Source organism: Condylura cristata, unplaced genomic scaffold (assembly GCF_000260355.1).
Source record: "Condylura cristata isolate star-nosed mole 26May11 unplaced genomic scaffold, ConCri1.0 scaffold00005, whole genome shotgun sequence".
Classification (NCBI taxonomy): Eukaryota; Metazoa; Chordata; class Mammalia; order Eulipotyphla; family Talpidae; genus Condylura; species Condylura cristata.
Genome location: NW_004567106.1, coordinates 39,074,281 through 39,099,102, shown reverse-complemented (window position 1 = coordinate 39,099,102; position 24,822 = coordinate 39,074,281). Strand labels below are relative to the sequence as shown.

Below are 24,822 nucleotides of genomic sequence, written 5' to 3'. Positions count from 1 at the left end.
TTCATACAGAAGGATACAAGTCTGCTCTGCCTGGATGAGGAGGCGAGTGTCACACGGGCATGTGCCTTTACTCTCCACCATTATGAATATTAAGTTAGTGTTCATAAGTTTTTCTACATGAAATATTCTGTAAGATAAACACTGAATTAGGTCTATCTTGGGGACAGAATAAACTATCCATTATTACAATGAATTTCCAAATTTCCATCTGAAATCTAAAACATGATGAAGAAATCCAGTATCTAAATCAGAATGGTTTGATATCAGACTCCTGTATTTATTACCATGCAGTAATTTTTCTCTGAAATAATTAATAAAAAATCCTTCTCCTTGTCAGTGTCCTTACTTTTTTTTTTTTTGAGGACCCCTTACTTGTTGAAAGGCATAAAAAGCCTAGTGTCTGTGTGTATCACAGAAAATAGGCTACAGTTCTCTTAATTTACAGATGATAAATCGCATACGAGTGATCACGCCATCTTGCCAAACCTAATGGCAGATTAAGCCTCCATCATACTCATCACCTGTAGAGCGTGGCCATGGTTTCTGCTTTGTCCAGTGCCATAACTACTAGCCACAGCATGTTGTCTGTGTTCACATGAAATCTGGCTGAGACAACACATTTATCTTCTAAAAGATGTAGTTACGATCACCAACTGTGCTTGGTAAATACCAAATTAAACAGAAAACCAACGACTTTCTATTCCCTGCAATTGTTGACATCCACCACTTAAGCTGCCTCTACAGTTTACCACAGGGTACACATGTCAGTAAAAAGTATTTTCTTTACATTCATGCATTGCTTTCACAGTGCAACATTTTTGTTTTCTGATTGGAAATCTGAACATAGACCAACGGCCATGATTGAATTTCCTATCTTGATTATGTGGAGCGTTCATCGTCACCTAAGTAGAAAAACATGCTTACATGTTATATAGTCACTAAACATTCTAACAAGCCAGAATTCTGTGTCCTAACATGTCCCCCTCCACAAGCTGTTTCTCCTTTTCTTGACTTCTTTCCTGACTGCTTCCCTTTCCTCCCATTATCATAACCACATCTCCTCCCAAAACATGAAAATTTCTTAAAAATAGTCTTTCCTTAAGTATGTTTTTTAAATTATGATAAAACTGTTTTTCTAAATCCTCTAGCAAAAAAAATATTCTAGCATTTTCTCTAGCTCAAATTACCTCTCATCTCTGCTACTGTTTTTTCAAGAACAAACTACCTTCACTCTCTAAAGCAGAGAATGTTCCAATTCTGTGCTTCGTGAGCTGTGACCTTCGGGTCTATCACTAGGAATCCAGCATCATGAAGATCACTGCTCCCTTAAACTTCATATACCAGTATCGTCTTTATCCTCCACCTCATAAAACCTACTTAGGTTCCTCTTCTCATCCCCAAAATTCTTAACCATACTTTATGAATAATGCTGGACTATTATTCATCTTGACCTTATACATTACTCCTTTTCTGCTTTCTTAGGCCAGTGCAGGCAGCACAGGGAGGCCCGAACAGCACCCTGACCTTCAGCCTGCAGACAGTAGCCACTACAAAGAGATGTCATGACCACAAACACTCTGCCGGCATCCCTGCCTCGGCAGACAGAGGGTCACCGGGAGCTTGACTTCCTCATCCAGACATTCCACCATTGCTATGCTGAGCTAATACCCTTTCCTCCTCCTGCTACCTTTTAGTATAAATTTTCTCCCCACATTCTCTTGGACAAAAACCCATGCTCCCTGAGGTCCCACCCAGCAACAGCCTCAATAAAGCTCTCTTCTCTGGCCCCAATAAAGCCTACTCACACAGGCTCCTTTCAGCATCACCTTATATTCTGGTATCTTCAATTTTACATATGATACACTGTTAAATTACTATATATATATATATATATATATATATATAACAATGTATAATTAATTCTAACTGCTTCTTCAACTTCACATTACAAAGAATTTAACATGAAATATAATGGACAACAACCTTCTCCACTACTTTTTGTAATGATTCTAAAAGTGAACAGTTGCCCCTTAGCAAAATATTCCACAAATGAGGAAATAAATTACCTGGAACAGTTGCCACAGTCCAGTACACCACTGAATGATTTGCTATCATTATCAAAGAAATACTGGGTTTGTTCAGTAATACAGCTCTGCTTGGACAGAGAGGCTGAAAAATCTTCATCATCTACCTCAACTGTGAGAAGTGAAAACACAGATCAGCATCAACAGATGGTAGAGTGTAAAGAATAACAAAAGTATAAAGTCAGGACCTTCATTGCTTGCCCACTATTGTGTAATAGAGTAGAATATCTAGAGAATACCTAAAAAGCAGCAATAAAATAACTCAAATATCAGAGAGAGCATATGACCAGTGGAAACTTGCAGTTTCAAAGCTATAACCAAGCTCTGACGAGATGTGACGCACCCTAACTCTAAGTTAGTTCTCTTTCAAAGCACAAGTGCACGTGGTTTGTCGAAGCCAGCACATCCCAAATACATATTTTCACTTGTCAATGTGACAATATCTGAGCATGTACATACCTGCTTCCAGGAGTCGTGGAAATGTCAAACTCAAGATAAACTGCTGTAGAATAGACCTTAAATTTAAATATTAATAATTAATAAAGATCTAGATTTTTTCTTTATAAATTCTTTTCTAAGAACTCATGACTTTTACATATATGCATAAATTAATTTCTTCATTTATATGAAAATTAGGTAGAAATTGCTACTAAAAATTCACATTTCACTATAACTTTTCCTTACATTATACAAAATGCCAACACTTTTCCTGAAAATTTAATGAAATAAGAGATATTCAGCACCAAGTAAAGGGGACACACCTGAAAGGAACCGAGTATGGAATGACATCATGGAAAGAGGTTCCCTCTGATACACTGGGTATCCCTTTCAAATTTCTGTTTCCATTTAACTTATCAAAGTAAACAGGGGAGGGGAAGGGACACCCCTGTACCATGGGTTTTTCAGCTATTAGATAATATGTTTGTACACAAATAATGTAGCTTCCAGTTAACACATATACACAGAATACATGGCACGCATCCATTTCACAGGAAGTCACAAATGAGTCAAATGTCAACATGGAATCACAAGGAACTGAGCCTCCTAAATAATAAAGGAAGAGGTAGATTCTTGGCAGAAACCAGCACAAAGCAAGCATTTTAAAATCGCTTCAATTTAGAAAACATGATACCATTTTACTAATATTTGATTTTAGTAGGGAAATCCTTGACATCAAATCACTGGTTCAGATGAATGTGCCAAGATGATGGCTTTGACAATACATCCCGATCAGGATGCAAAAGACTGCTGGGAAGAAGTGAAAATGGGGAGGGAGACAGCAGATTCTACACATGCCAGAAATTTACTTGACTGTTCACAGCTACACAAAACCTCCAACTGTTTACATATCTTCTTTTGAGATGTGATAAGGTTATAGGAGATAGGAATGAGTACGAACAATGCTATCCACTTCAGATTCAGTAGAGGACCTAACACTGGGCTAGACTGTACATTCACAGAAAAGAAGCAAAATTTAACTCATCTTGTTCCTACTCTGGTGAGTGAAGACCTCTATTTTGAGTACTGAAAGCAACTAATATTTTACACAATAAACTGAACTTGAAAAACAAATGCAAAGTTTTCAACACATCCCTAGAAAACTGAAGTTCTAGAGAGGTTGCAGTTTGTATAATCATACTGTAGTAATAAACAACTACTTACATTGCTTTTGAAGGAATTTTTTTATATTGCCAATATACACTGACAATGAAAAATGAAAATACCGTAATTAAAATAATAAATGCGTATTTCTATCACATGCGTCATTCCCTCACAGCACCTCTCTCTCTCGTGACCAATAACGTCACCACGCTACGTACCAGGCAGCGGCTGTGGCCCACCAGCCCACATGTAGCAGGTCTGCGATGGATGGCTGCGGACGAAACAATGAGAGGTCAGGCTGTGAGGCCACACCCAGCCAGGCTCTGTGAGGAAGAACGAGCTTTCCAGTGGTTACTGACCACATAGGCTGAGCGAGGCCCTGCTCCTTGTTTGGGTGTAGCGCCAGGCTCACACACTGACTGATAATCGTAAGATTTGTTGAAAGCGTAAACCGATATATTAATCAGGTGTCTCATCAAACTGGGATCGATCTCTCCAAAAAATCTTCCGATCTGGTATAAAAATAAATAAGAAAGTTTCAGATTGAAGACAGTAAAGAATTATATACATAAAGGAACTAGATTATAGGCTTTGGCACTTAGAACAAGAGCTGGTAGTAAGCCTAGGTAGATGACATTTCAAATGACCTCAGCTGATACTACAAGGTGTTCTCATTACCCAGTGGATCTCGCTGATATTTGTGGAGGAAAAGGACCAGCTTTCTCAAACATTCAGATCATAATCGAATGTCTCCTGCGACAGCAAAGCAGTAACAAATAAAAATAAAAGGAACACGTAGAAACTAAAAAAATTGAGCAACTTCACAGGAAAGGGGCTGACTTTAGCATCATTTTTTTTTTTTTTTTTTTTTGGTAAAGTAATCTAGCTAAACAGCTACAGCCCAAAATGTGTTCAGTCAGGAATGAATACAAAGGTGGGCTCTTAGATTTTTGATTTTCAGATAAGTGGCAAATGTATACAGACAAATAAAACTGACAGCTTCTTTTAATTTATTTAAAACCCTGCAATGAGGTAAGGAACCTAAATGGTACCAATTTATAGTTAAAATTCCAACTTCAAACCAGCCATGAATAAGTTCAACATAACATATAAATACAATATGAAAATTTCTCAACTCTTATCTAAAAGTTTAATTTCATTATAAATCAATTGCCTAAGTGATAAACGTTCTTATCGAGATAAACTCTCTCAACCAATTAGACTTAAGATGCTCTTTCTAGAGGCTTGAGGGAGGTTGACGATATTGATCAGGTATACACGCTTCTCATCTAATTCAGACACCTACCTGGTTAGTATAATCATCATGGTTGGCCATCAAAAGAAACCCACCGTCATCTAGAATCACACAATCCATCACCTGTTATAACAGAAATACCAGTGAACACATTTAGAGAAAGGCGATCATCATTACTTCCTTATGTATAGATGGTCATAAAAAGAAAAAATGGAAGAATTCAAATAATTACTTTCTTGTGAATGCTCAGAAGATTCTCATGAAATAAACAAGGACATTGGTAAATTAACAGTAAATCCTCTGGGCTTGACATTAAACATTCTCTGTTCAGTTAGAACTGTTAACTCAGTATGAACAAATCAGAAATAATCTTCTTGTTACCAATAGTTATCTAAATAATTGATGAAACCAAACAAATGGATACATTTAATGTGTAATTTTTATCCAACAGGTAAGACATACCTTTTAAAAATGTCTTTTAGTCACTATGCTTCATATTCAAGTCTTAAAACTACTTGGTTTAATCACTTGAAATTTATAATCCCCAAACAAAACCTTATAGCATAAATCATTTGACTGGATTGAATCAATTTGTTCTTCTTTTTTAAATATAATCACATTAAAAATATTTTCATTTTGGGAAAAGTAAATATTTCATTTTTTTTAAGTGAAACCAGCTTGATATAATCTTTTCTTACAATTTTTTTCTAAGCAAATTGTCTGCATTGCCACATTTTAGCAATAAACTACCTAAACTATAACAATTAATGTAAATAATGACTTGAAGTTTTGCACGACTAAAAGCGGAAAGACAGTATATATGTTTCTCTGCTTACAAGGAAGCAGGGAATTGAAGACAATGAAGAAACTAAATGAGTTCATTTTTGTTTCATTCATTGAATAATACATTCAGTATCATTCCTGGGGTGCACTTAAACAAAAGTGCAAAATGTAAGGGTATATATCATTGATAATTAAAGCACACTTTGCTTACAATTCCCCTATCCAGGGATCAACCTAAATACAAATATCTATAAAACAACAAAAATAGTCCATATTGCTCCAACTATTCATACTTTCCTATAACCTCAGTGTTTTCAACATTAAAACCAGTAAACCTTGGAATTAAAGGCATATGATGTAAATTCTCATTTGAGTTAGTTCCCAATTCCATGGACTGGTTGCTCAATTTGCTCCAACTGCATAAATTAAAATTTGTGATGGAAAAAAAAAAACAGCTCACTAATTGCTATAGTGTCTTAAAAAGGTTTACAATGTTGACCAGTGGTCCTTACTTCGCTTTCATTTCAAATTTGCCATCAAAAGAATCTATTTTCAGCATTTTATCTATTAGTGACAAAGTAACAAATTATATTTACACATTAAAAAGAATTTCCTTACATCACTGTTTCTTTTGCAGTCACAAACTGGACCCGCACACTGAAAAACAGAAACACAATTTCAACTCCAGTTTTCTATAACATTCATTTTTAATTACAGTATATTATCTATTACCATATTATACCTAGGGATCTTGGAATAATTTATCTAGTATAAATAACTGATACTTTAGTCTACAGAAAAGTTTTCTTTATAATTAGAAAATATCTACCTAAATATATTTCAAATTATAACAATGAAATATATATATAGAGAGAGAGAGAGAGAAAGAGAGTAATACACACACACACACACACACACACACACACACACAAAGCTGAGATTTTGCTTCAACGGAGTGTTACTCAGCTTTTATTTTGAACCTCTAATACTTGACTAAGTTTGTATTCTGACATTAAGTCCTGCATGACTTTTCGTTTTAAAAAAAAAATATTCTCTTACCGGATCTCTGATAGATGTTTTGGTGAAATTCTCTATCCAGGAATTTACATCAATTTTAATTCCAACAACTGAAAAATTATGTATGAAATATTAACACATGTTGTCAAAAGTTATGAATCTCATTTACTTTTCACCTCACATCAAATTACTTTAAAAGGCTACTACTTTTAGTTAACTGCAATAAAATACCGGCTCTCTGATACTTTAGGTAACTTAAACAATGGCATTAAATTTGACTAGAATATAATGTTTACTCAGAGATCTATTTCTTCACAATTTCATTCAGTAATCTCAGTAGCTCTTACACTGTTACATCAACTTCATGCACCACAAAGCTTATTCATGCACCATTTCACTGATCAACAAATACAGTAAGCTTCAAAGACAGTAATAATGTCAGGAATAGTTAGGCATAAGCTATGAAGTCATTCAAGCAAAGTGTTGTAAGAAGCTTCTTCCTGTCCCTTTTCTACTCATTGCATGAGTGGGTGTTTAAAACTGATTAGGAGTGGCCAACCATATAAGCAGTTGCATGAATGAAGAGAAGGACGGATGAGTTCATAAGTCATGAAGGAAATGTTTGTAGTTCTACCAAAGACAGTACAACTGCCCTCAGAGTCAGAAAAGCCATGGAGACACCTCAGGTCTCTGGGAGAATGACATCGAGCTCTATGTAATGCTTGTCAACAGACACGTAACATTATAATACACACTTCTAAAATACTCACATGGTTGACCATATAAGCTTTGATATAAACATTTCACAGGAGTCTTCTAAATAGGACTACGGACCAGTACAGCACTTACAGCTTTGATACTAACTTGATACACTTCCATCAGCAATATGTGGACATAAGCATTTTTTTGTTTTTGTTTAGATGCATTTGACTTTACATTGCGTGGGTTTTTGATTGCCTTCTTGATAATGAATGCCAATTAATAATGTATTTTTAGGACATATGTAATTTTCCTCATGTCAATGTAAAGAATATGTATGCTTACCTGCAGGTTTGAGAAGTTTTCCTTGTATATATATTTCTACAGCTTTGCTTACCATAATGCCAGACTCATAAGCACCAGGTCCACTTTCTAAAACAAAAAAAATAGACATCCCTTTCAGTAAATGTGAGTACATGGTGTTCTTTAATACACACTATAAAGTCTGTGTGATCTCCTCTTCCTCTACATACCAGGCTAAGTAGGGGTGAATGTCTTAGCTGAAGTGTACCTACTTCTGTAAAAGAATGAGCTCATGCTAAATCTGTTGCCCGACAGTACCTAAAATAATGGGAAGACTGCTGAAATGAAGAGGGAAGATCGATTTCAAACCCCTACACGTTTTTTCATATATGCCCATAGAAACACCTCCAAAATTCTCCAAAGTTCAGCTTTCCCAGTTGTGGAAAAAAAAAAAAAAAGATAAAATGCCTATACTCAGAGATACTGAAATTAAGATTAAATGAGAAAATATGAGCTATTATTAATTTTTGGAGTACTCTAACTCATAATTAGGTTATTTTTTAAGTCACTATACATTCTTCAATATAATTTCATTAATGAAATGGGGGATTAGCCACATATGTCACTCTGTCATGCATGCCTGCAAACAAGCCATCTATTACAAAATGACTGCTTTCTTACACATTTTACCTACTCCACTAAATAAATGTTCTCTCTTTCCGATGCCTTAAACATAAGACGCACTTATTAATAATGACTCTTCTAACCAATTAGCATAAACTATATTGATTTGGGGGGAAATCAAAACAGCAAGTGCTAACAACAATTAGCTTCTGACAAAGGCAAAAATGACAGGCTGGTTTTCAAAGCAATACTTACTGTTAAAGTAGGGAGCAGTGAAAACATAGTTATCGTTATCTAGACTCCTCTTATAGAAGCTATCTTCATATGTCTCTGGGTTTTCTTGCCAATTTTCTCCAGCCCTAAGGAGGAAACCACTCATCATTTGTATCTTTAATCTAACCAATAACCTACTTTGCCTTTGCAGACATCGTTACAATGAACAGAAATCCCTGTCTCAGGTATGTCTAAGGAAGCTGGTAGTAATTGGCAGTGTAACTGATACTAATTATAATGTAATATATCAGTACAGATTTATATTCATGACCCAGAAACAGCTGGTTCCAAATTATACTCTGCAGATCACTGACCAGGTCATTTAATAACAATAAACTTTGGTGCCCACCTAGCCTACCTGATGTGCTATTCAAGACAAACTGAGAAGATTCACAGAAGAACACTGAAGGGCTATGCAAATATTCCCAGTGGGCTACAACTGCCTTATTTAATGAGGGTAGTTTATATTAACAAGGATAAACCCCTCTTGAAATCTCTTAAAATTTTAACAATAACTGATAAGCAAAAATATGACTACAATATACTTTTCAAAAAATGGTGTGATTCTAGAGTGCAAGTACTTTAATCAATGGCTCCAATTTAATCTAAGCACCACTTTCTTTGAATGATGCCATACATTTACTGTAATATTCACGTCCTTGGAATAGATCTCAAAATGTACTGATTTTTACACACATTATTTGAACTTACTCTTTCGGATAAACTCTGGTAATCCCGCCATCAGTCACAACAAACCGTGCTTTCACTCCCTTGCTGAAACGGAAGACAGAAGATTTTAATATGAATATTGTGTTGCTCATAGAAACAGAAGCAAAGTAACAACCTAAAATAAAGGAGCTTGATTTACTTACCAAAAATAAATACATCAATAGTTGCAAATTATTACATTTGAAATAGTCAAAGAGATCCAAAATTAAGAATTTAAAAGCAGGCAGTTTAAGAAACACATCATACTATAGTTGCCTTTTAAAGTTGGAACAGGAATTACCAGAGAGGGCAGAGAAAACAGGAAAACAAAAGCCACACATTAAGTAGATAGTATTATATGGTCATAAAGCTAAAGGAGAGCAACACTATTTGATAGAATAAAAAAGCAGTAGAACAAACAGGAACTGTGACACTTCAAGGCCAGCCTCTGTAAAGCGATCAGAGCATGAGTGACCTTGAAATCCATGCTGAAGAGCTTCACCTGTACAGTTAAGTATGCAATGCTGCTTAACAATAAGATGCTGGCAACTAGGAGTTGCATGAAAAACAGACGGGCACAACGGGAAGAATAAAACCCATTGAAAGTAGAAAAATCAGTTACCATAATTTGTTCTATATGGAAAGTAGGATCCCAATTACGACAAAAAGGTCAACATTGCGACAAGAAACTTTTAGCAATTACGCAGAGATGGGTGAGGGGGAAAGTCTATAAAAGCAGCACATCAGTACTCATATTTCTCACTTTCCTAACCAGATGTGTTGCTATTAAAAGGTCATTTGCTCATTTATACTATAGTGTAAAAGTGAGTACTGACAGATGTCAGGGCTACTGACACACTCCAACAACTAAAAATATAAGTGGTCAAAAATATAAAATGATATTCTAGAAAACTATGGTTGAAAGAAAAAAAAAATACACGTAGGAGACCTATTTTCCCAAAGAGAAAATAAACTTAGGTGCTGACTATATTTTTATTAAAAAGGACAAATACTTACATGTTTTTCTGCTTACTCCAGTAATTTTGGACAAGTTCACTAGTAAAACCAGCATCCAGCAAAACCCTATTGATCAAATCCGTGTTACCTAATACAGAAAAAGAACAGTTTCAATTTCACTCATATTTGTTTTTGTTTATGGTATTTATGAAATTAAACATTTTATCTATACCTACTTGCAAAAGCGTTTTAGGCTATATAACATTTCTATAAATTTAAGGAGGTATTCTTTATTTCCTGCATGTTTACATCATTCATCTTCCTCATAATTTTCAACATATGAACAGCATTAGTGGCAGAAAAGTCAATTCTAAATGAGGCAAATCATTTTGTAAAATTTATCAAAAGGATACTATCTCTGTGTGTGTATGTGGGGGGGGGGCGGTGTTTGATTAGTTTGGTAATTCCAAACCATTATTTTGTGGACAATCTTTAAACCCAAACATAGGTAGTTAAGTAATTCGGTGTGTGCTTATCATCATATATGATTTCTATTTGTTGTGCTCAAGAAAAAGAATAACTTATCACAGACTACACTTATTCTAACACAGGCTTTTGAAATGTAGCAGTAGTGGCTAAAAAGCTTCAGCGTGTTACTTTCAGAATGACAAGAACATTTCACCTCCAAGATAGAGGCAGTCGAAGGAATGAGGCAAGGACCAACTGTCAATTAGTACAAATTGTTCCACCAGTAACTTTACCTTCTTCCTTTTCCCCTTACAAACCTCTCTGACATAACCTACAAGCAACTTCTAAAACTTCATTTATAATAAAAATTCATTTAACTCAGATCAAGAATATATGGCTTTAATGATTTAAAATTCATAATTTTAATGATTTAAAAACAACAATAGTAGTAGTAGTATAGTGAAAACACTACAAGATACTCAGCTTTATCTTGCAAATTCCTATTACTTACCAATAGGAAAATGATTTTAACATTTATAGAGCTTTGGCTCAGTTACAGTGAGCTCCATTGAGTAGAAACACTGGAATCACCTACATGGAGGCACGACTGGTGTACCTGGTGTAGCTCATGACAAAAGACTCTTGAAAACCACTTGCTGTGTGTGAAGCACTAAGTCATTTCTCATGAGATAACTTTAAACTTTGAGAGACAACATTAAGAGTGGAGATTTACTAATTTTGTTTCTGGTAGAAACGAAAATATTATCTATGTGATTTGAGGTAACATTGGTTTATGACACTGTATGACTGAGGGGAACAGCGTCACAGCTCCTCAGCTGGATGTTATCACCCATGCCTGGCATCCATGTACCTATAGGCCTCAACTGTATTTAAAAATGAAAACACAGGAGTGAAATTTGGAAAGAGGGAGCAACAAGATGCAAAGAAGTAGAGGAAAAAGGAAACCGGAAGTGAACATAAAAATTTCAATCATACATCTATTGTCATTATCAAGCCATATTTCATGCCCACTTTGCCGGGAAGTTGAGTTTTCTTCTTTTACCACTTATTTACATTTTCATTTCAATAATATACAAGTTAAAGAGGAAAAAAGTTTAAAAATATTTAAAAAGGTCAAAGGCTATCAATACCTATAAGGCTTTATAGTAAAAATGATGTAAATTTCTCTATAGAGAAAACTATTATTGAAATTCAATTTCTCATATATTCCAATTTATATACTATATAAAATGGGATATATATATAAAATAAAAACCTTTTAACATCAAAACTTAACTGTGATCAAAATGAATGTTTTTGATCATAGCTAATCATTAAATGCTTTTTTTCTTACAACTTGTTTCATTTCTATTAATATTAACACTCAGTAGGTAAAGTCAGGGATTTATATGAATTCATTGAATCACCCTGTTTATAACAAGAACACTGTAGTAAGAAAAGCCTCAAGAGGCAGTTCAAAATTAAACTTCCTTCATTTGAGAGGTACAATGGTAAGTGTGTCTTATTTGCACTTAAACTTTTGCAAAGTTTAAATTACCTATAGTCGAAAATTTAATACAATTGATGAGAAACTTGTATATTTTTTATAGTTAATAAAATATTACTTTGATTATTAAAACTCATATTAAATAAATAAACTAGCATACCAACAGCTAATCAAACCCACTAGACCACTTAGAAGCAAATAGAAGCAATAATTTCAAATTGATGCATACTTACATGATGGGTTGTTTGGTGTTTTTCTATCAATAAACTCATTGAAATTTAAAAGAAACTCGGTGTTGTTATCTGATATTTTAAGGTCATTACAGTAATCTCTGAAAAAAAAAAATTGCTAGGTCTTAAAATCAAAACTAAGTTGTAAAGCATAATCTGAATATTGAAAACACTTGTTTTTTTGGCTAACTATAAGATTTTACAAACCATTCTACTTCTTATTTCCCCTTTTACTGATGCCTATAGTGTCACAATACTTGCAAGTAAGTGTTAACCATGACAGATGACACATTTTGAGCACTTGGCTTCTGAATAAGACTAGTCCACAGCATTTTTTTTATTCTTTTTGCATACTGTTATCATTGCTGTAGATTTTCAATTTCCACATATAGAAACTCAGACTTCTAAATTTAGTGAGAACTAGAGTATTACTTAAAAATCTAAATAGAAAACAGGGCATCCTCTTTAATTAAGGACTTGGTAAAACAAAAATGTGACTCTGAATGCATGCAAATGCAAGACTTTGTTTTGATACACAAAAAAATTTGTCTTCTTATATAGCTAGGCACGTGGAAAAGAAGATTATTTCATTACTCTTTTCACATATTGTCATTATTATTTGATAATAAAACAAGGCTTGATCATCCATAATTTCTTAATAGTAAGCTGCAATTTGAACCTTGCAAGAGTGGATAATTTGTACTGTTACATTACAATTCAACTCATTATCTTACACTTTGAAATACATCTTTTACCTACACATTATATTGAAATATCTAACCTGATTATTTGGAACACATGTATTATACAAATCTTCCATAATGATTCATTCTACTACACAGCATGGGATTCCCATTAATTTCCATCATTGATCTTAACAGTGGTGTATACCCATTGGAAAATGACAATGCTCCTGTACTGAACTCAATGTTACCAAAATTCTACTTTTTGTTGAAATTTTCAGATCCTGTCATTTACAAAAATTATTTTAAGTGGTTTTACCCAAAGTAAAAGGAGGAATTGATAGGTATTTGACAGATATTTTCTCGAAAACCTTATTAAATGACCAGTTTCTCTATGTATTTCAAATATAATGCTACATTAAGAAAATACCCATTTCAGTACCCAATTCAAGTCCCAAGTTCTTTCTTCTATTACATAAATATATTTTTTACATTATTGTTCATTTTGTACATTTATTTTAATCTCTGTTGGAATCCCTGTGAACTTTCCACCACCACTTCACCCATGTGACATCACCGCAGTCCCATGTGCTCTTCCCACCCCTGTTTTGATCTTGTTCCCCTCTCCTTCTCTGCAGAATGTCTTTGGTTTATAGTTACTAGTTGATGTTCTTTTTTTTTACTTTATTACAATTACTAAGTGTGTGTATGTATGTACATAAATATATATATATATATATATATTCCCCCCAATCCCTTACATTCCTGTTATGAGTGAAACCATCTAGTATTTTTCTTTTTTCTTTTTAGCTTATTTCACTAAGCATAATTTTTTCCAATTCCATGCATTTACTGCAAATGACATGAGTTTATCTTTTTTGATTGCTGAGTTATTCCATTGAGTATATATACCACTTCTTGATCCAGTCATCTATTTTTGGGCATTTGGGTTGATTCTACATCACCCCTATTGTAAATAGGGCAGCAATAAATATAGAGGTGGAGGTGTCCTTTTGAATGATTGTTTTGGTGTCTTTTGTGTAGATACCTAGAAGTGAATTTGCTGGGTCATATGGAAGCTCCATTTTTAGCAATTTAAGAAACCTCCACACAGCTTTCCATTGTAGTTGGACCAGTCTGCATTCCCACCAGCAGTGTAAGAGAGTTCCTTTTTCTCCACACCCTTGCCAACATCTATTGCTTGTTTTTTTAGTATGTACCATTCTCACTGGTGTGAGATGGTATCTCATTGTGGTTTTCATTTGCATTTCTCTTATGACAATTGATGCTGAATGTTTTTCATATTCTGGCCATCTGCATTTCCTCTTTGGTAAAGTGTCTTTGCAGCTCTTCTGCCAATTTTTGGATGGAGTTGTTTATTTTATATTTGTTGAGTAACATTTATATACGCCTAATATACGTACACCACCAGCTCTTTGTATATCTTGGTGTGAAAATTTCCTCCCATTCAGTGGGGTGTCTGTTTGATTTATGTAGTTTCTCTTCTGCTGTACAGAAGCTCTTCAATTTGATGTAATCCTAGCTGTTTATCCTTTCCTTCACTATCCTTGTTTTGGGTGATGTCTCTTTAAAGATGCTACTGAGGTGTATGTCATGTAGTGATTCACCATTACTTTCTTCTATACATTTCATGTTTTTAGATGTTATGTCTAGTTCTTTCATCCCTTTTGAGTTGGTTTTTGTGTGTGGTGTTAGTAGTAATCTCGGTTCCTTTTTTTTGCACGTAGCAGCCCAACTTTCCCATCACCATTTATTGAACAAACTGTCTGTGTTCCACTGAATACTCTTTGCTGGTTTTTCTATTCAATTCCATGATCTGTATGTCTTTCAAACCCCAAGTGCTTTTATTTACAATAACCAACTTACTCTATCATATAGTAAAACTTCCTTTTCCATCACACATTGTTAAGTGACATATACACAAAGGTAAAACTTCAAATATTGTCATTGCTTCATTCAACACTATTTTAAAGTAAAACTATTTTCCTCCCTGTTTAGCTATATGTCAATGATTACAAACTAATACACTATTTTCTGTGCCCTGATTCAGCACACCGTGATCTTTGTCAGTGTATGTGATGATATGATGAAACACATAACCATCATTTGAAACTATTAGTAAAGTAACATCTGGCTGTAGGTTCCGCTGACAACTGCATTTACTTAGGTGAAGGAAGGCAATGGACAGTGTTAGGACAAAGACAGCAGAAGCTGATGGTATATAATCTTATATAGATATATAAGGGATAGAGAAAAGAGAACTAAAAGGTATCAATATCAATCCTTTAAAAGACTGGTGTTTGCTTGGCCCTCCCTGCTGGCACAGCGGGTTAAAGCGCAGCACTGAGAAGCTAAAGCCACTTCCGCATGAGTTAGATCCCCGCCTGCCCCGGAGGTGACCACATGGCGCGGCAGACCTCAACTGACCCGCCCGCTGCTCCCCTCAGCAGTGTACTTCGTCGATCTGCCTGTTCTGTTCCCCACTCTGTCTCTGGTGAAGCCTCTCACCACCCCTGAGTCTCTGGCCTGTACCCCAGTTCTGTATGCACAAATAAATAAAAAAAAAAAAAAAAAAAAAAAAAAAAAAAAGATTGGTGTTTGCTTCACTGAAGCAACGTAGAAGAGTTCTCCAAAGGACAAATACTTAGGACGTACGGAATGTGAAGCCCATCGAAGAGATCATTTCCATTAGGTTTCATAAACATAAATATCTCACCTCAAAATTGTTAGGGTAGACATAAAGGCCAAAAATAGATAAACTGTTAGAGTCTACTTTGTTAATGCAATGTCAGTAAGTCACATACTATGTGTATTTTATTTCTAGATGTCACAGTCATCCTGTACATTTGAGAACCATCACCCCAGGTTGTCAAAATGAGTACATGGGGTTCCGTTCTGTTTTTAAACTCATAATGAGAGAAGAGGAGAAGAGGAGGAGCCTGGCCAGCACCCTCATGTAAATGACATGTAGAGGAAGGAAAGTTCATGAAAGACGCCAGGTGTGTATTGCAGAAGAAAAGAAAATCAAATTGTGTGCTACCCAGCGAGAGGAGGAAGAGTGTCCAAAGGTATGACCAGCAGCGTCAGTCACTGAAAAACCCAAACGGAGAAGATGCTCAGGGGCAGAGTCACTTACAAGAAGCCATGACTATTTTTTTTTTTTTGTGACCACGGATTTCTCCAGTTATATATGGTCCCAATTTTCAAGAAGAAACAAAAATCAAAAGTCCATATGCAGAATGAAGAGTAACTCGAGAGTAACTGAACTTTTATGAGTCGTCCTTGGGTTCTTACAGTAAATTTATTAAAAAGTGTGCATTATAAAAATTTAATATTACAAACTCTGGGATCTTATCTCTTTACTAACTTAACCTAAATTACTAGGATAATGCTAACTTAATTATTATGCTTTGCTACAGATTGGGATTTAGAAGTAATCTTGGAAATTAAGATAAAGGGTACTTTTGAATTATTAGGTGATTGAGATAGACAACAGAGATCTACATTAGGATTAGAAAGGGGGATTACATGGCAGAAAAGTAAAATAGGGTAGGAGAGAGGACAATCTTAGGTTAATATTAAAAATGTGTGACACAATATGATTAAACAGTTTTCCCAAAAATATTACTATTACAGAACATCAATTATGAAGTTAACATATTCTACCACTATATACAAATATATTTCTGTTTGTTTCTATATATGTACAAGTATATATGTCTTCAGAATAATGTATAAGCTGGTTTGTGTGTATAGACTTATGCATGAGTGTGTACACTCAGCTGCAAAATTCATTAATACCGGATGCACCGTTATTTTCAACAACATCAAGATTTTGTTGATTTCCCAAAAAAAATCAAACACTACATTTTCCTTCTTCACTATGGTATCTCCCAATTAGCACAATGAACTTATTCAGTAATTACCTTACTAAATAAATGAATAGGATTGTGTTTCACTCATTAGTTACTGATTCCTTCCATGCCTACTACAGCATGCAGCTAACCCAGGGCAGTCTTGACCCTTACTCGGAACTGGTCCTGAAGACACAGCTTTATAAACTATTGTTAAACAAACCAGAGAAAAGCAAACCAACCTTGGTGCTATGAATGTATAGCCAGATTCTTCAAAGTTATCCGGCTTCAGTGTTTCTGAATCTGCAAAGATAATGTTTCAACATTAAACGACCCAATATATATTCTCAGAGACTCTATGTTAATACAGATATTGGTATAATAACCTAGTAAAAACAAAACAAACTATATTCTAAAATGAAACAAAATCAAATTGAAGTTCCTAAAGTTTTCACAATATAATCAAATCCATTTTATTTGTATAAAATGGACTCAAAATTTATAGCGGAAAAAATGCTATACATCTTATTTTCTTATCCTACCATAACCAAATTAGCTTTTCAGTAATGATTTATATTCCTTTGGCGTTCGCGTCAGAATTATTTTATTTGAAATATCAACATACATCTTTTACCAATATTATGGTAAATGAAATGTTTGTCATAAGCCATTAATGCCTTTAGTGAATTAGTAACATTCTTCATGTTAGCTGTGAATTAGTATGGGATAAAAACACACATGTTTAGGTCCAAGAAAAAAACTTCACTGTGAAATGGGTTGCATATGAAAACACAAGTATTCTTCCCCTTTTCTTTGCTGCTGAGGTTTCAGTGATCATGGAGGAAACTCTAGCATATGAGAAGCACAGAGGATAATATCCAGTAGGAATGGAACTATCAGTGGGAATGTAAGTGTACTAAACAAAGAAATTGAGCAACAAGAAAATACTTGCCCTTCATTTTGCCCTTTTTTGCTGTGAAAATCCATCAGAAAGAGAAAGCAGGGAAACAAAAAAAAAAGAGGGTAAAGCAAAGGGGGTCACAAACAATATTTTATTCAATGACTTTCTTGAATAAAAATATTGTGCATAGATCAGAGGTTTATTTATGTACAGCTGTAGTCTGGAAAAAAAGACACTTTTGAAGACTGGAAAGAATGTCCTGTCAATTTGAACTAGAGTACCCTCTCTGTACTGTGGTTATTTCAAGGGTCTATTTTGCAAAGTGGTTAATGCAGGTGCAATACCAATGCTGTTAGCCTATAAACAAGCATTTACCAATCATCCAACTCCCACTAATCATCCCCTCATAAATAAGTGAACTAGCTCATGCAAAGTTGCCAACTGTTAAAAGACCATCATATCTATCTATCAAATGAAAGTGGAAATATAAATATATAAAAGAGTACAATATACTGTGAGAACATGGCCCACGGACAGCAAGACATCACTGACAGAAATGAAACAAACTGTAGTTTACTTAAATTCACAGAGAAGAGGTAAATAAATATCCATATATCTGTTTTTACTTTATCACAAGAAAAATTTAGGTTGTTACTAATTGAGTGAAGTGCAAAGGATATGATGGTCATTTTACTTTACTGAATCCAGTCAACCCAAACAAAAGATTAATAATGACCTGAAATATGCACTAGTGTTAATAATTCCTCCACATTCCAAATGATGCTTTAAAAAACAATCCATTTGAGTTACTGAAGACATTAATTTGGATTATGAGAAGTGAATTGTTGCCAAACCAAAGCCAAAGACCAGTGCATTTAATTGATTCAAACAAAGTAGAAGATGTGGAGCACAATATTATTCTTGCCAAATGCAAAAGAAAGAAAAAGAAAAGGTAAAGCCTCACTAGCACAGTGCCATGAGTAGGACTATGTGAGACATTTGTGCTGGCGAGCAGACCCTTAAAATGACAGCAACAGAGGACAAAGCATTGCAATGATTCTATGAGCACAAAGCAAGCAGGGAAGCATGGTGGGGACTGCCAGTGAGACTGGAGTACCTGCTCATATTCTATCCATGTAGAATATTTCTTGTTCCTTGCATGTTTGGAATGGGTTAGAATCATTGCTATAGATTTGGTAGTAACACCTACTAAATGTACAAGCCTTGGGTATTCCAAAATCTAGACGTTTTTAAACATCTGATGTTAGGAGATAACAAATAGACCCTGAAGTTGCTTTCACAGTACTTACATCTGGCCTGAGTTATTGTCTCTTCTATTTTGGCTTTTATATAGTAAAAACTGTAGGTTGGTAATACCAAGGCCAAACTGCAATAGAAACAAGAGAAGCATAAACACAAACAAACAAAAATGAAACATAACTTAAAAAAAAAAAAAAAGACACATCAAGTTCATGGAAAATCCAAAGATCTTCCTTGTGGGAAAGAAAAGACATATTACTTTGACAAAAAAAAAAAAAAAATGTATTCGGCAAATAGAGTACTTAATTCCATCTTTCCATCAAGGGTTATCCAGTTGTCTACGTTATAGGGAATCAGAAAAGACACATGGAAAATAAGCTACCAAAAGAGCCCATATTAACAGAGAAACAAATGTCTGCAGGAGAGGTGTATTAAATAACTCTGAGTATTGGCTAGAAAGAAAACAAAGCGTATGTTCAAGCAAATTAATATATCATACCAACTGGATGCCCTTCCTCAGTGAAACACATGTACTTTAAAATGCTGTGTGGCAATGTACACTATAAAAAAATTTCAAATGTCAGAATTATCATTTATACTGCATAATGCACAAAATTATATCAAAAATACTCTTGATGGGTTCAAAACCTACTATTTTAGTTATGCTTTAAAGGGATAAAATGCCTATTTATTATATGATATCTACTATTTTGAATACTAATCTTTAGACAAATTCCTAGTGGGAAAAGTCACATTCCTTGAAAATGCTAAGAAGGAAGGCCTGATCATTCTATTGATTCTTACCCAATATATGACAGATATTGGGATATTTTAACATCATGTCATTTCCAATAAAATCACTAAACATATATATATACATATATATATATAATTTTGATACCTCATAGACATTACTGTACATAAGTAGGATGACTAATTATTCCATCTTCACATTTGCAGTTACAAGTAACCTTTGTGATGCTTTAAATATGCAAAGATGGTTGTGAACTACCGGTACTAATGTGGACATATCTCTGAAACTCCTAAAGCAAATATTTTCAAAAGTAATAGTGAATTACAATGACCAATGAAATCAGTCTACATTGACTTCTAAAATTTAATCTAATATTCAACAATGCACAAGAAATGTTGTGCACTTCATTTCTAGGCATCTAAGTATTTTTAGGTCTTTAAAAATCTTTAAATCACTCAAATCTCATGTTTCCTAGGCATTTTGGGATATACAAGCTGAAATGTCATAACTTATTTCTCTCTATATTTTTATTACATGTAAATCCAGAACAAGATAAAATGTAAAATTTCAAGTTCCATGCCCTTTTAATATGTCACAACTCCCTCTTTGAAGAGGAAAGAGTGATGGCTCATTTGCTCTAATTTCATTATGTAATCAAGATAGCAAAATGAGTGGATGCTTGTTACCTCTGAGTCCTAGACCTTTCTTCACCTTTAACAAATTCATAGATTTTCCTTAATGGACAAAGTCAGAATATATTACATAGATCTAATGAAAAATTTCCACATAACTTTATAGCTGAACTTTTAAGTGGAAACAGATCAAAAATAAAGTAAGCAGTACAATTAGTCTGAAAGCAAGATGACCTGTCATGAGTCACTTGCCATTTATAATAGGGAGAGCAAAATTAATGAGCATTGAAGACTATCTCCTACAAATTCCTCTCAACAGAAACAGTGCATTTGTTACTGTCCCTTCTGTATTTACTGCTGAAAGAAACTTCTTTTAATTAAAACCAGTACATTATATCATGTCGCTACCACAGTGTCACTCTGTAAGCTGGGAATACAGATCATATACCATAAAAAGAATGGAAGCTCATGAGGAACACACTAGAATTTGAAAACTGACCTATCAAATACTCATTTATTGGTCTGTGAGCCTCAAGTTATCAATAGCTACAACCCACTGTATAGAAAAATACATTTACACTTAATTTACTTCCATTTCCAGGAAAAATTACTTCTTCACCCTATAGAAGATAACGTCTTTACCAACAGTCCTAGTCATTGATGGTGCCTATGTCGTATTTATTATCCCTCTCCATATAAACCTATAGAACAAAACTACGTTATTCCACACCGGAGATTAAAGTCCAAAAAAGCCAGTGGTCACCAGATGAACAGTAGACAACATGCAACATTTTTTTGCAACTCATAAAATAAACTTAGTTAACTCAGCTCAATGTAATACAAAACATGTTCCAACTCAGTCATTAATCTATGTAAAAATCAAGCTTCATTGGAAAACAGCACTTCCTATTAATTAGTTACCATATTTCAAAATGTGGGACAAGTTACATCAAGACAGACATGACTAAATGAAATTTGGTACCTCATTCATAAACTAAAAACATGCCATTTTTTCAACTTATACATTACACTTTAGTCTAAACTGTCATTTTATTTGTATAGAGTTAATCAAGTATTTATAATATAAATGTATTCAATCTGATTTAAATTTGTACATTTCATAATGAAATGTGTGAGAAATACATGCCAAAGAGGGAGACAGAATTGTTCTTGGAAAGTAATTTATATGGGGAAAAAAAGAGAGGACAGGTTAGGCTTAGAATGTGTGATGATATTAGACTGGAAGTCTACATTTACCTGGAGTGAAAATGGGAGATGACATTTTGTAAAAAGAATGACATTCAGAACAGTAGAAAAGAACACACATCTGGTCACAGTCTATATAGTGATAGGGTATGTGATTGATGGGGTTGAAGACAGGAGTGGAAATTTAGAGACTACTGCAAACATATTTAACTTCGGCTTAGTGATAACTGAAAATGCCCCCAAATTGTAAGTATGACTACAACAGGTCTAATCATCATGTCTGATCCCTGTCAGGGTCAAAGTATCTACCTTGTCTACCTTAGAATTTCTTCATCTGTGCCACAGAAGCACAGAGCATTTCTCCAATCACTGCATTTGATATCGTTTCATAATGAAATCTGCCCAAAAGAGACAAGGCTACCAGCTTACTTCTTTCCCCCCATCAAAACTTTTGATAAATGTGTTCTCCCACTGAAAGGTAGCAATAATCATCACAGAAGCAGAAGGAAAAAAATCATGTGTGTAAGTATACAGAATGGGCGTGTGTCAAAATATGTTAAATAGGAATGGGAAAAAAAAAAGCATGTGAAGGTGTTTCAGGGAGAGTCACAGAGACAAATTCATGGTTGATGAGGTCAGATACTAGAACTTCTGATGACTTTAACAAAATTTATATTTTACAGTAAATAAGATAACAAATTTACTAAAGGCTCTAACTAAAGAAATGAAATAGCCTAATTCAAGTTTTAATAAGGTCACTTCTATTACTATGATAAGGTAAGAGAGAAGATAGAGATGCAAATGATTATATACCATGGTGGGGAGAATTCACTTTAATCAATTCTAATTTGTCAGTTATGTAAGTAATAAATCCATAACTTGAGAAAAAATGGACAGACAGAAGCCATCAAATGTCATCCAGGAACATCTTACATTACTTTGACTACTGAGATCTCTAGGACCCATCAGAATTAGAGGCCATGAATTTGAGGTGACCTATCCATCATGGAATTTCTATTTTCACCCATTTGTAGCTGTGTAGATGCAGCTGTGTGGTATTTGCACTAATATGAATTGAACCAGGATTGGGGTTAGCCAAACAGCTGTTTGCCAAATCTATGATGAAGGGAGTTGATGGTGTATACAACAGAGTGAGGTCAGTAAGGACCAAAGCATATATATATGTAATAAAGGGCTTTCAGCATATATATATGTAATAAAGGGCTTTCAAGGACATAAAGAGGGGGGTAGAGGGGACTGATGCACTTCAACATTCGGTTGAGTCAAAGGATTATTGGATCTGGCCTGCCAGAGGCAAGGGATGGAATGCTAATATATCCTACCAAGAGCTGTATGAAAACAATCTCATCAATTAGGTGTAGTATTACCATGGTAAGAGCTGCAAACCATAATGGGCATAGGTGGCTAAGACATGGGAAAGGCTATCAATAGAAGAATGGGAAAAAAAGAAAATCAAACCTTGACATTGTATCTCAGTGATACTTGTGTGGTCCAATGACCTGGCCCTTCTGTAAATTCTTAGCAATTTACAACCAGCTACCTATAGAAATTGGGCGTAAATATTTTGATGCTTTTACAGCAACTGCATGTACTGATCTTATGCCTGTGAGATCCAGTAACAAAAACTTGAAACTTGAGTTTTTACCTTTTAAAGTTTGTAAGAGATTTTTGTTTCATTTTAAATAAGTATGTATATGTTATAAATAATTTGAAAACTGTGATCTATGTTGGATAGTGAGCCAGGACTGAAACATATAGAGATGATTTGGAGGTGACCTTTAAAAAGACAAAAAGATGGAGGTTGGTGTAGTGGTGGGATTAGATTAAAAGATGGGACTTTAGGGAGGATGAAAGCCAAATGGGTTGTAAAAAGGAAATGCTCAGTATATACAGACTCATATACATGGTAAAACTGTACGAAAAGTTCTGAAAAAATTCTCAGAGAACAGTAAGAGGGAGAGAATGGAGGAATGCTCACTTAATGTTGAAGAATGGAGATCCTCCAAGCGATTATAGGATTATAGGCCTACTTTGAATTTTCCAAAGTCCAGTCCATTGAAGATATCAGGATAAGACATTTATTTTATCAAGGACATTTTATATCCAGTTATATAATGAAGTCATAAGTTTTATCTTAAGTTAATTTGCAACCAAATGTAAGTAGTGTCAAGTAAATGACAACTTAATTTAGGGTGTCAGTGGAGGTGGTCACTACAAATTACTAAGTGGATTATGTAAACATTTATTATTACTAACATAAATATACAAAATATTCAATAGATTAATATCACTTACGTTTGCATTCCAAATTTTATGATGTTGGCTTTTGTCCATTTTGAAAATCAGAAACTATAACTTTAGTATATTTTAATGCTGCAATGCACAATGTTTCCATTTGAATTAAATTGAACATGGTTTATGAAAACACAAAGAATTAATATTCATCTGTAGAGAAAATGGCTACTAAACACAAGTGAAAAACAACACACCCAATAACTCTTTTCTAAGGTATCCATCTGAATATAGTGATTACCTGTAATCTGTACCATTGACAGGTGTCCAAGTGTATGTCCGGTTTCCTTTGTCAATGTATCTCTATGAGAAAAAGTTTATATTCTTATGTGAAAAGCAAAAACATCCACTTATAAACCACAGTCATTCAATGCCTTGCTATCCAAATATCTCAGCTACTCTGACTATATACGTGTGTGTGTGTATAAATATATATATATATATATATATATATATATTTATATGTGTCTATGTATGTTTAAAATCTTGGGTCAAAAGTAAATATCCATGTGGTAAATTTTAGACACTTAAAAATGCAACACCTTAGCCATCTATGCAGTCATTAACTTAAATACTTTGACATTTCTTTAAAAAAAATCAATACTAAAACAGAACTATGGAATATAGTACCATTGTGGCGTAAGTTTAGCAGAAATTGCTAAATTGCTAATGTCACGAAGTTGATGGG

At 34.3% G+C, this 24,822-nt stretch overlaps 1 protein-coding gene across 2 annotated transcripts in view; it reads right to left on the bottom strand.

Moving 5' to 3' along the window:
• CACNA2D1 (calcium channel, voltage-dependent, alpha 2/delta subunit 1) overlaps positions 1-24,822 on the bottom strand; it is a 397,279-nt gene that overhangs the window by 19,854 nt on the left and 352,603 nt on the right. The window contains exons 21-37 of one of the 2 annotated variants that reach the window (XM_004676889.2): positions 24,376-24,437; positions 19,280-19,356; positions 18,021-18,041; positions 17,311-17,371; positions 12,514-12,611; positions 10,366-10,453; positions 9,352-9,414; positions 8,623-8,726; positions 7,786-7,872; positions 6,784-6,851; positions 6,343-6,381; positions 4,993-5,064; positions 4,046-4,198; positions 3,905-3,957; positions 2,544-2,599; positions 2,067-2,196; positions 18-127 (exon numbers count right to left, since the gene is read on the bottom strand). In XM_004676889.2, the coding sequence (XP_004676946.1) occupies positions 18-127; positions 2,067-2,196; positions 2,544-2,599; positions 3,905-3,957; positions 4,046-4,198; positions 4,993-5,064; positions 6,343-6,381; positions 6,784-6,851; positions 7,786-7,872; positions 8,623-8,726; positions 9,352-9,414; positions 10,366-10,453; positions 12,514-12,611; positions 17,311-17,371; positions 18,021-18,041; positions 19,280-19,356; positions 24,376-24,437 (1,342 nt within the window). The remainder of the gene's footprint in view (positions 1-17; positions 128-2,066; positions 2,197-2,543; positions 2,600-3,904; positions 3,958-4,045; positions 4,199-4,992; positions 5,065-6,342; positions 6,382-6,783; positions 6,852-7,785; positions 7,873-8,622; positions 8,727-9,351; positions 9,415-10,365; positions 10,454-12,513; positions 12,612-17,310; positions 17,372-18,020; positions 18,042-19,279; positions 19,357-24,375; positions 24,438-24,822) is intronic. The other variant, XM_012720902.1, reaches the window with a different exon arrangement.